Here is a 15,508-nt window from a genome sequence, read left to right on the forward strand (position 1 = left end):
TTCTGCTGAGGAAAACAAGATGAATCAAAAGATTTCCCAGCTAGGATCTGTAGAGCATCCCCTGATGATCTGCAGAGACTGCCTGGGCATGCAGCCCCCTGCTCATTTTGGCTACAGAGTTGGTCAGGGTGTGTTAACACTCAGAGCCTTCCAAACGCTGCTCCTTTGCCGTCGGGGCTGCTGGGAACGCTGCCACAGCAACTCTCATAGAAATCCAGCAGGAAGGAGGAGGTGGTCCACAAGAGAACTGTTGAAAAGTTTAAGTCTGTGTATTCTGTCGTGTATTTCCCAAAGCAATCCAAGTTCCTCGAGATTACTTTGAAGTCCAGGACAGGAAGGATTTCTCTTAAGCACAGGTGATAATTATTACTAGCGTGTTGCATGCTTTATGGTTTGTGTTACTGCTGAGCTCCCGGTGTGTCGGGGGCTGTGTGTGTACGTGTGTGCTTAGCTCTGCACAGATATAACAAGGATAAATCCTGGCTGTTCCCATGCCCTGTCTGTGCTGACCTGCTCAGGGCGTCCGTGCCCCTTTAAGAGGCAGGCACTTTCTGATTCATGTAGGCTGTTTCTGGCAGATTTAGGGTCTTGCAAAAGATGCCCTTAGTCCCTTATTAAATATTCATAAGAGGGTGGGGTCACATTTTTGTGACCTGAAAAAAATCCCATTAATAAATTTGTTATCTGACACGAAAACACTTTAGGGTGGAAAGCAATCCGTATCGCATCCCATTTAACATCAGATCACAAGTTGTCAGCAAATTGGGTCCTTTGTCTTTGCTTCTTGTGAGGTTCTTCAGCAGCATCACTAATGGGGCTATTGTCTGACAGCCCCGACTCCTGCAAATAACGGGAGGTTCTGCTGGGAATGGTGTAGGGCAGCTTCTGTCTGCTCTTGTGCTTGCACGTGAAGTAACTGAGGAGTTACTCTCTGCATCAATTTTGTCTTCAGAAACTATGTGAAAAGGTAAAAAAACTGTAATTGAAATAGGGGGGAGAGGTTTTACCAAATATTGCTGCCTGAGATGAAGTAGTTGATGATCTCTGTGGGATACAACTCAGCATATGCTATGGATGGGAGCTTTTTGGGGAAGGGAAAACAGGGCACCAGGTTTGTGGTAATCCCTGGGTTAGATAGAGTTCACGAACAGGGGGTCGAGTTTGGGTGAAGTCTGGACAAGCATTTCTTGGAGCTCGCCCGCCTGAGTTTGTGAAGCTTATTCTGAGTTGGGCGTACCGCACGTTTGAGAGGTGCCCCAGACCCAAACACAGCGGCTTTCGGTGCACGGAGCTCGAGGCTCGGCTGCCTTAGACATCCACGTGTGGCCGTGGATGTCCCCGGGCAGGGCTGGCAGGGGGACTCGGGTGCCGCCGGTCGCCAGGCGCGGCCGAGGGAAGAAGGGGAGACGCTCCCCTCCGCAGGCCGGGCGCTCTGCCCCGCTTCGGTGCAAACTCCCGTCAGAAGCACCTTGTGCTCGTTTCTTTATTATTCTCCGTTCTACTTTCCGATACCGAAATCGCGGGGTGGTGCGGCAGAGCTGTCGGGCAGACAGCAGCAGAGCGGCAGCCACTTTCCGCGGGAGCCGGGAAAGTTGCGGGGCGGGCAGGAGGCTCTCCCCCGGGCCGCCGCCAGCGCGCTCTGCCGGCGCTTTCCCCCGCCCCGGGGTCCGGGGGGGTGTCCAGCCGGCGGTGCCCGGGCGGGGGGCGGGGGCGGCCCGCGGGGCGCCCCGTTCCGGGGCGGGGTGTGCGCGGCGGCGCAGGGCGGGGCCGCGCGGGTGGCGGCGCGGCGGCGGCAGCCCGCGAGCAGCGCGCCCCGCACTCCGCCCGCGCCCGCGGAGGCTCCGCACCGCTCCGCGCCCGCCGCTCCGCCAGCCCGCTCCATGGCCCGGCGCGCCGCTCGCCGCCCGCCGCCGCCCAGGTGGGTGCCCCGCGGGGGGATCGGGGGCGGGAGGCCCGCGCAAAGTGGCGGAAAGAGCCGCGGCGGCCTGGAGGAGCCTGGAGGAGCCGCGCGGTCCCGGCTCCTCCGCGGGAGGAGGAGGGAGGGAGGTAGGGAGGGACAGCGTGTGCGCCCCGCAACTCGCCGGGGGTTTTCAGAAGTGATGAGCGGAGCGTGTCGCCTGGCGCCTGTCGTGACAGTCGCGGGTGCGCGTAGCCGGGCGGGCTGTGCCGCAGCGCAGGAGTTGGGAAGAAGAGCGAGGAAGGAGGGAAAGTGCACGGAGCCGGATAAAACACAGGTTTAAATGTCAGGAACCGGGATCGCTGAATGGATTCGCTAGTCAATTTACCAGGGGGAAATTGAGTGAGCGAGCTTTGTTTTTGACATTGACTGGTGCTGTGAACCCCGGCGAAATGGATGTAACGGGATCTCGGCGCAGCCGGGCTCGGTGTCAGCGTTGCAGTGCGAGTGAGCTGAAATTTCGAGGGTGGTGGTGGCGGGGAGGAGGGAACCCTTAGGAAGTGGGTGGTAAGTTTAGAGCAAAGTGCATATACACTCTTCCTCTCTGCAATTAACTCCTTCAAAGCCAGCTTGTTTCCGAAGGCGGTGAGAGTTGTGACTTGTGCTGGTGGCAGGGAAAAGCCTCTCGGTAACGCGACACAGTCCTGCCGGTGCGTGTGCCGGCGTTCGACACGCTACCATTTCATATTTTTAAATAAAAACAAGTTTGGTGGCAGGAAGTGTGAATCATTCAGGGTGACCAAGATCTGTTTATGAAAACCAAACGGCTGGATTTATTCTAGCAGTGAGTGTTGAGTTGTGAACTACAATAAATCGCTGAAGTTTATTTCTAATAAAAAGCGACTTGCGTACGCTAGTTTGCTTTTTTATAAATAAACTTAAATGTTAAAAATCTTTTCTTTTATTTGGATCACAGCTGATTCTCATGCCCGATGCTCCCGGGCCCAATCCTGGAATGCCTTGTGCATGTGCAGTAGCTGTAGTAGGTGAGGAGCCTCTTTACCCTCCTCTCCCCCCGGAGCTGTAAGCACCCTGCCTGTTAAATTATTTTTTACCAGATCGAACCCCTCGTAAGTGTGTTTAATGTGCGGAGCTTTCAGGCATCTCGCACATCTTTTACACCAAGTTGAAAGGCATTTCTGTTTGCTTCTAAAAGTCACGGCTACAACACATGTGCACATGTGCGTATGACATTAGAGTGTGCTTCTGTCTGGTAAAGAAATGGCTTTTGTTGATTGTATATTTATTGTAGTAGCAGCCTAGGAAGTCTCTAAAAGCAGGCTCTGTCCTCGCAGCCAGCGGAAAATCTGCTGTCAGAGGGCTTTCAGTGATCTCCTGTGGCTACGTCCAAAAAATTTCATTGATAAGGCTGCAGAGATGAAACCTGAGTCCTGCCTGAACAGAGTAGCTGCCTTGGCCTAGACTGTGATAGAGCTGAACTGCAAACTGATTGGTCTGACACTTTATAATCAAAGTTGATTTATTGTTCATTAGTAGTGCATTAGCCCTTTCAGGCAAGACAGTTATTTGTGTAGTGGCCTGTCAAACAAAAGACCGCTAGCACCTGTCATTTCTAAACCATGAGATAAGCAAGCAGATATTAAGATAATGCAAATAGGAATACAGTGGAATGAGGTAAAGTTCTAGCAATTTCTCCGTAAGAAATATTGTTTTATTTAACGTGCTCATGCTTAGCAAATAGAGGAACTGGATTATATAGTGAAGGGGTTCCCCTGCACCAGGATCATCAGGAGGAGAAGGCGCTGGGAATGAGCTGGGCATCCGTGGCTTGTGGTTTCAGAGCACCTCGGAGGTGAGCAGGGACTTGGGGCAGATAATGAATTGGGGAAAGCCAGTCACTGATACAGAAGGAAGATGTAAATGCTGTTTTGTAGCCTTAATTTAATTTTGTTTGATTTTGGTTTTAGTGTGAGAGCAAGACTTCTTGTGCTTTTTTCCCTGACTCCTTCCTCCTCTTCCCAATGGACAGATGTCATAAAAGGATGCTCTTACTGGCAGGGGTTAATTATATGAAAACTTGATGACATCACAGCAGAGCTGTGAGAATGTCAAAATACATCTGCTGCCATATTCAGACATATTGCTCTCCCTCCTCTCCCCCTATATCAGCTCCCCTCCCCTCTCAAAAGGGAATGATCTCATGACATAAAACAGAAAACAACACAAGTGTCAAAAGAAAACAAAATTAGTGAACTTTTGTCTGCCACCATAGAAACGAGGATTAACTTATGTTATTCCAGAGCATGGAATGGAGACTATCTGCATGAGGATATATAGTGTATTGTCTTCTGTGAATTTTCATTTGACAGGGATTTTGGAGGCTGTGATCTTAATTAAATCTCAACTGACTCAAATAATGCATCTAAAGGCATGCAGTGTTGCGTAACCTTGCTGAGTTGGTAAACCATAAATCATCAGAAAGCTTATGATAGGAAGGGCTGCTTTGAAATTTTTTTTGTTTGCTACAGTTGGTTTGTTTTTTTTTCTGAGTCTTGTTTAACATTCACTTTGCTGTGCCATTGTGCCCTCCCTTTTCTAAGCACTGTTATTTTTGCTTTAAAAGAAAAAAAAAAAACTCAGAGACATGCTCTGACCAGTCACTCAGCTGAACTAAAGAGAAGTCATAAATACAATGGGATTGACAGGGAAGAAATAAAATCCCTGCGCTGTTTTTGCAGGGACCTCAGTGCTCAGAGGAAGGTGTGGGTGCCTCACGTTCTTCTGGGGCTGAGTGAGCCCTGCACACGATTTAGGAGTGTAGCTCTTAACCCCACGCTGAAATTGGTGCTGGGGTGTGAACAGCGATCAGAGCCCACGGTAGAGGGGTCACAGATGGATGGTTGCACTGATGGACAGTGGGCTCTGATGTCTGCACGAGTGCAGTTGGTTTTAGTTGTGTGCAAGGAAGAAAAGGGTTGCAACAGTTGTGTGGAGAAGGATGAAATGGATTTTTAGGCATTGAAAGTGAGGTAGGGCAGTCAGAGCGATTTCTTATGCACCGTTTTAACCTGAGAGTGCTCAAGCACCCTTGATGCTTGAGAATGAAGCTGTTCTTAAAATCCTGAAATTATTATTTCGGTGCAAAATGCCTTGGTTTCTGTGTCTGTGATTACATGCTCCGGCAGCTGGAGAAAGGTAAGGGGAGAAGGATTTTTACATTCAGAAGTTTAGGGAGTTTCAAAAGCTCCTGTGCTTTTCTGTGCCGTATTTCTTAGTCTTTTCAGTGCTGCTGTAGACAAACGTGAGCTGGGAGGACACAGCACTTGGATTTACTTTCTGTAAAGGTTTCTCAGTAGCAGGGTAACTTACTGGTGTTTTTCTCCCCTCTTTGCTAGGGAAAAGTGGTAGCTGGGGTAGTTTTATCAACACCTGCAGAACTAGATTGTGGGAAAGTCCTGACACCATAAGCTAAATTTGTTATTGTTTGGTGAAAGGCTTGGCTGGTTTTAAGCAGTTTGTTTGTTTTATTGAAAGCAGAACTGCATTACTGGAAACTACTTTGCTGTAGTTCAGTTAAAATGTTCTGTCCTGTTTTGTTTTTATAAGGTGCTTACTTGTTCAGCTTCGCTTTCCAGTTAAAAGGAAAGGGGAAAAAAAATCCACCATGTACTCATCTGCAGATTGAAGTGGCTGTGTAGAGATTGGGAGAGAAGCAGCACTGGCAAATATCTCTGCCCCAGCCTTTTTTTCTTCTATTTTATTTTTTTCTTCTTTTTAACCTTTCCAGTGCGGTTTCCTGCGCTAGCAGGAGGATCTGTAGTCTGTATTGAAGTTGAATGAATGTTATAGAACCCAGACTGAATATTGAACAAATAAGTGGAATTGTTAATTGTTCTGTGCACTAGTTTCGGACGGATTTGCCTTCATTGATTAGGTAAGATGCTCTGTTATTTGGGAGGGACAACAACCCCTCCTCCCCAAACTGACAACGGGTTTTAATTTTTAAGCTTTATCTTGCCCTTAAATCTGAAACATCATTGTTCAAATAACTGAGAACAAGGTAAACCAACAACATCAAAAAGGTCGGCTTCTGTGATTTCTCAAGGGCTTGTTATTTTGTACTTTCCAATTCTATTTGATGTCTTGACAAAACAAGATGACACAAGGGAGAATACATTAAATTTTGATTTTCATCTAACCTGTTACAGTAGTGGCAGCTTAATTTCTTTTACTTTTTACCGAAGACGGCTTTTTGCACAATTACTCTAATTGCCACGCCACTTTATGAGAAGGTTTCTTTGCGGGTTGCCCATTTGCCTTGATTTTGTGAGGCATTTTTTTGAACGTGCTTTGACCTTTAACACGGCGAGCTGGCTGGTTGGAGTGCATCTTCATTAGAAGTAAATCAGTGAATGGCAAAATTGTCAAAGAAGCAACTGATGTTTTCTCATTAGAATCTAATTTGCACCGTTGTGCTTAGCTGTGATGTTCAGCTGTAGGTGTCTGCCATAGGTGTGAAAACCTGCACATTTTTAAGCAAATAAAGTTTACAACTGTTATCAAGGCATCGCTTGGAATCAGAGTGGCAAAGCCAACCCGAGTGTTTAAGCAGAGCTCTGGTTTGTGTGGGAAATAAACAGCATGATTTAACTAGGTGGATTTTTTTTTTTTTTTTTTCAAGAATCACTAATTTTTTTTTCAACTGGCCACGACAGTGTACGTCATCTCAAATGCCCGGGGTTTGAAGAGCAGGCAGCTATGGATTTGATTCTTGCAGGAAAAAATAGCCAGGGATGTAGAGGGGGCTCATCCTTCCTAGAAATCTGTTGGGAGTTGCAGTTCTTTAAAATCTGCCCTAAGAAAAAAAAAAAGAATAAAGGAAAATCCCCTCTGTATAACACTTCTCTTTCACTCACATGAAATTCTGGGCATATTAAATGTTGCTGCTTCAATCGTGGTCTTTTATTATTTAATTAAGCTCTCCATAATGTATGTATGAATTAATACACAAATGTAAGGAGTCTGACACCATGATCATTCTCAGTATATTAAGGGTATTTGGGAGAGAGGGTTTCAAGGGGTTTTCAAGGGCTTTAGGGGTATTTTGGATGTTTCTAAGCAGGATTGCTTTTGCTTTATTTGAGGCTTTTTTGGCAGAATATTTTGATCTAACATTTCCCTTCCTAAACTCTGGAAAAAAATGCAGGTTTTTTTCCTTTTTTTCTTTTTTTAGTTTTAAAGTGAATCATTATAAATTCACCACTATTTCAAACCATGTACAGCAGGTTATATAATTTTTCCTTTCATGCTAGAGATGGAAACAAAAATGGTAACTTTTTAAAATGTGAAAAATTATGATGGTTATCTCAAGCTTAAAATCTCACTCATCTTTTTAAAGGGGTATTTGGATGTGTGTGTGTATCTTCTGGTTTAGTCTCTATTTGACAAATGTTAGATGTAGAAAGGATTTAATTTATGTAAACTTTATATTTTTATGCAAATTAAATGGGTATTTATTATAGCAGAAACAATTATCCTGGCACTTAGTGAGAAACCTGGTATGCATGAGAAGTGGAAGATAAGATCATATGTTTCATTCTGTAAACAAATACCAAAATATTCCCATTTTTCCTCAGCTAGAAGAGAATGCAGAAGACGGCAGACATCCTGACATGCCAGGGAATGTCAGCATAGCCCATCGTTTTGCTTTCTGTGGGTCAGAAAGAGATCTTCACTCCTGATAAAATACAATAAACAAAATTATAATAATAAAATGCTAATTTAATTTTAAGGAGGTTTTATTCCCTCTTACAAAAGGGAGTTGTATTGTTACAGAGAGCACAGTTATGCTAATGACAGACTACTTAGCTGATTTTACATTAATATAATAAACATTACCTGTCTTAATGTGCTGTGCTGTATTATGGCAAAAGAACTAAGTCTAAAAGTGAGATTCCATTTCGCATAATGAACCAGCACTGCAGTTCCTGCGTGAATAATTCCGACAGTGGCGTTTTGTGTGGGGTTTTGCAGCATGAAATACTGTGTCGGAAATGTTTTAGTCTCAGGATGGAAGCAGGTCCTGCCTGCCCTCAGCACTTCTTACTTTGCTGGGCTCTGCTCTGGCTTGTGGCATCGTGCCTCTCTGCTTGCCAGGGTGTCAGTGCTTTATCTTCTCCTGTTTTGCATTGTTCCGCCTGAATTTTTTTTAATATTTTAAATATATTGCATTTAATGTCTTGCTAATAGGGCAGCTCAAGTTCATTGTTTGGTTTTGTCTGGCCGTAGCTATTTTTACTGTCGTTCAGTATTTTTAACTGTTCCTCAGCGACTTGTTCTTTTCTGTGTTCAGCTGTTTTGCTCCGTTTAACTTTTATCACAAAATCTTTAACCGAAGAATTGCTGTTTGGAAATCCAAGGTGCCTGGGATGAGGGCTGACTGAAATCAAGTTCGAACATAGATTGCAGGAGAAAAGGATTTTCTGGCAGAGTTATTCTTTATGAATTAAGGAAATCCTCCCCATCTTCCATGCATGCCTGCTGACAGTTAACAGGACTACAGCCGTATCCAGCATTGGAGGCACGGGGTGTGAAAATGGCATTCTTCTTTTTTCCTTTTTTTTTTTTTTTCCTTCATACAAGATTAAACTACTTGAAATTATTTAGCTAGTATTTAATTATATTAATATCACCAAAAATGAAGGAATGGAGATGATGAAATAGGACTAAATCATTTTCATCCCCGTGACCCTTGTCTGGGTTGTGTGGAGGAGTGACAAATGCATCCCTGCTGTAATTTCGTGGGGAAGTTAAAGAGGAGCTTGGCCCAAGTTTGTGGAAGTTTCCCTTGGTCGGTCTTGTCAAAATAGGGCATTTTTAGGGCTTGAAATGGGAGGGTCTCAGAGGGGATTGTGGGGCCAGGAGGGCTTTGGGGGATGCAGAGGACCGGAGGCAGAACCCTGGGAGAAACAGAAACAGTGAGCGAAGACAATTGTGAGTATTAAAGACATTTTTTGCCGTTGATGGTATTAGCATGTCAGCAGGTCCATACTAGCACAGCTCCCAAAGCCAAATTGCAGCTGTATTTTTACCTTTGCTGCCAGGTTTACATGCAGCTGGGTATCTACCACACCCTATTGTTATCAGTCAACAATACCAAAAGTAGTTCATTAATCATATCAATAACAACAATCATGTTTCAAGTGCAAAATAGAAATAAACAACTTGAAAGAAAAAATAAAAGATTGATTTCTTCTCTGCATGCTAACCTAGCATTCTTTAAATATATCTGCCAGTAGTTTAATTTGAACTTCAACTCCCTGAAGGCAGTAAGACAGAATTATTTTAGTTCTTCATAGACTGCCTTCTGTGATTCATTGTTAACTCATAAAACATGCTCATTTTCATGTACTTAAACAGTTAAGTCATTTTTAAAGTTGGTTTGTAATTTTTTTTGGCAACACATTTAAGTTGACATCTAAGAGATAGAAATCTAAAATGAATTTATAGCTCTTGGTTTAAGTTTCACTTACTATCAGACAAAATATCAGAAATAAATATTTTTTATCTAACATAATGTAAAGTATATTGCACAGTATCTAAAATAAAGTTTAGTTTTGACTGAGTACACTCAAAAAGGGACCCATAAATATTAGAGAGCTGTAGTTAAGAACTTACATGACTGTTTTAAATACTATTGATTTAAACCACTGGCTAGATTTTATGAATCAAAGTGTAATTTCCAAGCTTTGGCTATATTTCTCATCACTAAAGCACTCTCTCTTGTGTGCCTTTAGCAGCTTTCCAGACATTCAACACGGGATTAAATGATAGTAGTTACAATGATCAATAGGTTAAGACCGGTACAATCACTCTTACCGCTAATGACCTCGGTAGTAATGGGTAATAAAGTGTGGGCTATAATAGCCTATTGCTGGTGCTGCATGCCCTTTGATTCCTAGTATTACCGGGGACTAGCTACATGGAAAAGTTGGACGTTGGGAGTTAAGAGAGTGGATATATAGGCCATCATTCTTAACTATTTAAAGTCCCTCAGACCGTATGTGTGTGCCCACACTCGTCCGGGATGTGTGTTGTAATTTTTAACACAATAGTTTCTGGTTCATTTAGGTTTGTTTGTGCAAGGTTTCCGTAAGTTGCTTTTGTGATAAACTAAAGTACAGGCCATGGCTAAATGTGGCTGTTAGCTGTGTTTATAAATGGAAGGCAGCACCTTCTTTAGAAGCGCAGGTGTGGTGTGAAAATGTGGTTTCAGATGGTAAAATGAAGTCAAACAGACCGACACAAGCTCGTACTCTGTGTACTTGTACTCTGTCACTGTGTGCAGTACATACATGCATTATTTTTTTCTTTCTGCTTAAGTGCTTCTGTTCTAGCGAGGAGTGTGCAGCTAAGAGATTTGTTACTGGAAGGTACGTGGCCAGTTTTCAAAGATAGGACCTAATCGCCAGATCTGTCCCAAGATAAACGTGCAGAGAGGCCATGGAAGTGAATGGGAGTTGTCCCTGCCCAGCTGACGGCAGAATGCAGCCCTTTGGATTAATCACCGATGTGTAGGGTTTACAGCACCCCACCCTATTCCTGTCTGCATCCCTGCTTGTCGTCATAAATCTGACTGAAGAGTATTTGTCTTGTCTGTCTTCCAAGAAGGGCACAGAAAACATACTTAAGCATGCTTCCTCTTCTGTTTGCTTGGTCCAGCTTCAATAAGAGGTAGTACAAACCCCAGGGTAAAGTAAACTTCTCTGGGGATGAGAATAATGAAGGTGAGTCACGCTTTGGGGCGAAGATAGTGACGGCAGGATTTAATTAAATAATTTTTCTACTCCCAGAAAAGTTTGTAAAAGACTGTGGATTAAGATATTCTGAATTAATGGGATTACCCATCCTGATGACTCAGTGTCCTCAGAGCTGGTCCTGCGTGGCAGGGTGGTGGCTTTCCCATAGGTACAGGGACATGGCACCATGAGAGAATGGCCACTGGTTTTGGTGGTTCTGGTGTTTGTCCTGTAATTAAATCTCCTTTTGCCCACCCCATCAGTGATGTGGGAATGTGCTGTGCCACGGGAAGTGCTCAGAGGACCTCACCATGTTGGCATTAATGGGATGTCATGGGATGGTGCTGGGCTCTGCTCAGGTAAACATTTTGGAGGCAGTGTCTGGCCCTGGCACGCGACGTGTACACAACAACACGGGGAGATGTGCACTGTACATGCGTCTGACCTTCAGGAACCATTTTTAGTTCATCAAGATTAGTGATGCTGAGAAATCAGGACATCAGTGCATAATGACTGTGAAATTAGGAATGAGAGCTTGCTATGCAAATGACAGGACAAATCATGTGAAAAAGTCAAGATAAACTGCATATTAAGACATTATGTTACATAAAATTAATACTGCATTTCTCTCTTGCTTACTACTACACTGGAGGTTTTTTTTTTAAACTCCTTTATCTTCTGATCAGCTATTGTCTGCTGATTTTTTTTTAAAGTGGTGCACAGAAAAAGTGCTAAACATATTATTAGCTTTTATTGTAATACATGAGATGACAGGAGATCCTTTTTAGCAAAGTATATCCTTTACTGCTTTTAGTTTTGTGCTGTCATGTGTTTGATTTAAAACTATCGAAAAGTAAGGTGCTCTAATATTACTGTTAAAACTCATACGGGTTTTGTCTTTTCCTCTATTGTTTTTTCCCTTCTTTTTCTTTTCCTTTTTTGGAATGGAGGGTAGAGGGGTGGGTTTCTAGGGAAATAGTCTTCTTGCATTACTGGGACTGACAAAATGGTTCTCATGTAGTCTGCAAATTAAACACAAGTGCAGTGATTATTTTGAATAGCTAAATTACATTCTAGAAAGCTTGCAGAATTCATAGCATTGTCATTAGGTATCCGCTTGAATACAATTTGTGTAACCTTGGCCAAGACAGCCTGTCATTTTAATGTCAGTGTTTTATCTGAACAAGACATCATCCTTTCAGATACAGTGTACAGGTTCCTTGCAAAGATGCCCGTGCAGAAACGTGTTAACAGTTGCAAATATGAAATGCTATCAAGTTCATCACTGTAGCTGTTTGTCACTGAAATGTCATGGAAAGCGGCTTTTAATGGTATCTCACATAATATGAAAGAATTGAAGACATCTGTATGCTGGGTGAATATGGAATGGTAAAGACATCGTGGTAGGGCCTTTCTGTAAAAATTGCATAGGAGTCTAGTGCTGTTATTCACATCACTGAGCCTTCCTTCAATTTTCTGAAAAACCGGTCGTAATAGGGTCTAGATCCCATCAGCGCGGGACATTTGGCTGTTGGATTTTTCTACAGAAGGGCTTTCTGGGAGGGGAAGGACCCAGCTGATGATTCCTTGTACAAATAAATAAATCTTTATCGTATTACTTACTTTAAGGAATTTCCATCCGATAGTGTTTTGCAAAAGGGGAATTTAGGAAGGTGTGGTCAGTACCTGTGTGCCAGCCAGGGTGGGCTGTGAGGACTCTCACCTTCAGCCCCCTTGATGCCAGAAATGGGCTCCCCTGGCATGGGGATGATGGAGGAGCTGTGGGGATGTGCTCTGACCCTCTCTGTCTCCTCTTGGCCTTCAGGTTCCAGTGTCGGTGGCTATGATGACACCTCAAGTGATCACTCCCCAGCAAATGCAGCAGATCCTCCAGCAACAAGTGCTAACTCCCCAGCAACTCCAAGTCCTGCTCCAACAGCAGCAGGCACTCATGCTTCAACAGGTAATTGTTTCCTTGACAGCTGCTCAGGTGGCCCCTATGGATGCTGGAGGCTTCACCTCCTGGAGCACCCTTGGGGAAAGAAGCTGCCCACATCTCAAGTCTGAACCTTGGAGCAGCCATGCTGTGAGCTGCACTGACTGCTCTTTTGTTTTTAATTCTAGAAATAGCTACTGGAAACAAATCCAGAGAGCAGTGCTAGGAGTGTTTCCAGGATCAGCTAAATAATACAGATGCATATTTAAGTGTCAGGACTTCGGCAGATGTCCCTGTTGCTTTTGCCTGCATCCCTCAGAAGGCTTGGTGTGCCCTGAATAATTGGAATAAACAAGGTAGAAGGGCCATACTTCCCAATTTAGACCTCGTTATTTCCATCTGGAACCGTAAAGGGCTGTGGAAACAGAAGTGGAGAGGTTTGCAAGCCTGTTTGATTTCAGCGGACATATGCTGGGCTGTGTGTCAGAGCTTCTTGCAGCCCGTGGTCCTTTCTCAGCTGGAAGCTGGCCACCAACAAGCCCCGAGGCTCTGTTATTACAGGGTTTGGCACAGCGGGGTCTCAGGGAGCCCGGGTGGGTGGGTGTCAGCATCCCCCCAGCCCAACCCTGCCTGCTCCTCCTGGCTCCCAGGCTCGTCCTGCCCGCAGCCGGAGCGCTGCCTGTGCATGGAGCACATCTGGGCAACGGGAGGAGGAGAGCATTTCCCAGGATGTCTATGCATGTATTGAACAACACTTAATACAGTCAAACCCTATCATTTAGAAAGCATGTGTGTTTCACAACAGAGATCCGCCAGGCTCTCTCAGCAAGGGCATTTTGGCTTTGTTGTTACAATCAAAGGTCATTCCTTGCCTTATTTTAATTAGTTTGTGTAGAAAATGGTATGTTTTTCATCAGTTCATTTTGGAGATTACTTTTCAAACGATAATGCCAAGAATAGTCAGTGTGCACTGAATTTATTGTTGAGTTTCAAACTAAAGGTCAGACCATTACAGATAAAAGGATGCTATTTTTCAAATCACAGTTTGTGTGTTACACCAAAAGGGACACTGAATTGGCTCTCCACTTTGTTACTTACCATCTTTCCTTTTCTTTGTAGCAGCAGCTTCAAGAGTTTTATAAGAAACAACAGGAACAGTTGCAGCTTCAACTTTTACAGCAACAACATGCTGGAAAACAGCCTAAAGAGGTACAGACAATACCCATTTTACTTTCAAACCACAGATCCCTGGGGACTGTCTAGTGGCTATTAAACTGTCATTCATCTTATAAATGATTGCACAACTGAACTGACTCTATCGGGCCTCAGCTTTCAGATTTAGAGTTATTGTCCTGTTTTCGCCTGTGTTTTCCTGTGCTTTCCATTTGCTCGCTGCCACATATTTTATAGCAGAGGACCAGGCCTTGCTGTTTGGTATGAGTCCTGGAGCAGGCATCTAGACTTGTATTTTGGGAGAGTGCTTTGGGGAGTTAGTTATGGTGGAGAGGGGAGGGGGCAAGGCAGCAGGCCCAGATCGCTGCTGTCCTCTCTAAACAAGGCAGAATGCCGAGAGGTGTTGAGTTTGGGCTTGCACTTTCCAACCAGGGAGGTTCTGGTTGCACATTCCTCACACTGGAGCAGCATCAGTGGTACACAGAGAAGAGGTGGCAGGAGACCTTGCTCTGATGGTCCATAACTGGAGAGGACAGGCCAGGGTAGTTTCTGCCTGTCCTTCCCTTCCAACATAACCTGTCACATCCAAAGCTTCATTGGTTTTGGTGTGCTTAGATTTACTTTTCCTGCAATTACATTTACTTTAAGGTGCTGACCCCACCTGATAAGTGTGGAGGAGTCTGAGACTTTCCTGTTTAATCTGACATCAGTGCTGGCTTAGGTAGATCCTAGAAAGCTGCCTCTTGGCGCGAGACACTGGGTGATGTCCGGTGACAGCGGCTACGCTCGTGTCACCTGACAAGGGGTGTTGCTCAAAGCATGCACCGATTTCTGCTCCCCATTCCCCTTGAAATTTCGGCAAATCGTGCCACCTGTGCCAAGTTTCAACCCAGAGTGAATTTTTCCAGCTGAGTTATAAACCCCTGAAAACAGGGGGGTTTATAATGGAAACGCTGACACAACCTTAACCATAGCGCGCTTACGGGCGCCACTATAATAAAAAGGGAACAGATTAAAAAGTGTCTAAAATGTAAATCTAAAGGACTAACAGTAATTAAAATGGAAATGGCACAGGGAGGGAAGGCATGTAATTGTGAGATATCACTGTGCAGAATGCTCTCAGCTTTGTTTTGCTGGCTGTTTTTCTAATTCAGTAGGGCTTACTCATCAGTGGCAGTTCAATGCGCGTTAATGACTCTGGGATGCAGGCATCACTCTGGACAAAGAAATGATTATTGTGCGGTCAAAAGAAGTTCAAAGACAAGAAGGGAATTTCAGTTTTTTCCTTAGAGATCCACATTCAAGAGCATATAAATTAAGCCAAATGTTAAAAACCACAGTCTGAAAGCTGACTTCAAAGTCACAACTCTCTAATTAATGAACTGCGAGCTTCAGTTTGGACAAGTCGTGGTTTGATGCGCCCATAAATCAACATGACAGGTCTGTTTCACAGTCTCAGACAGCGCTTGTCATTGAGTCACATCAGATGTAAACACAGCAGAAAAAAGAGGGAATATGAAGGAGGTGCAATTGATCAACAGAATTGGTAAAAACCCACTTTTGAAACGCATTATGCATGATCACAGGAAATGGCGATAGCCTCAAGAGGCTTTCTCCTTCTGCTGTTGCTTTTTTGAATCAGATTTCTAACAGCCTTCAAAAGGGAGAATAAGAATTATGGAG

At 44.2% G+C, this 15,508-nt stretch overlaps 1 protein-coding gene across 2 annotated transcripts in view; it reads left to right on the plus strand.

The window, feature by feature from the left end:
• The first annotated feature begins 1,836 nt into the window (after positions 1–1,836).
• FOXP1 (forkhead box P1) overlaps positions 1,837–15,508 on the plus strand; it is an 86,391-nt gene continuing 72,719 nt past the window's right edge. Inside the window, exons 1-3 of one of the 2 annotated variants that reach the window (XM_059480450.1) lie at positions 1,837–1,918; positions 12,542–12,679; positions 13,772–13,861. In XM_059480450.1, the coding sequence (XP_059336433.1) occupies positions 12,560–12,679; positions 13,772–13,861 (210 nt within the window). In that variant the 5' untranslated portion in view covers positions 1,837–1,918; positions 12,542–12,559. Of the gene's footprint in view, positions 1,919–12,541; positions 12,680–13,771; positions 13,862–15,508 lie in introns of those variants that run through there. The other variant, XM_059480451.1, reaches the window with a different exon arrangement.

The sequence above is a fragment of the Ammospiza nelsoni genome, chromosome 11, assembly GCF_027579445.1.
Source record: "Ammospiza nelsoni isolate bAmmNel1 chromosome 11, bAmmNel1.pri, whole genome shotgun sequence".
Lineage (NCBI taxonomy): Eukaryota > Metazoa > Chordata > Aves > Passeriformes > Passerellidae > Ammospiza > Ammospiza nelsoni.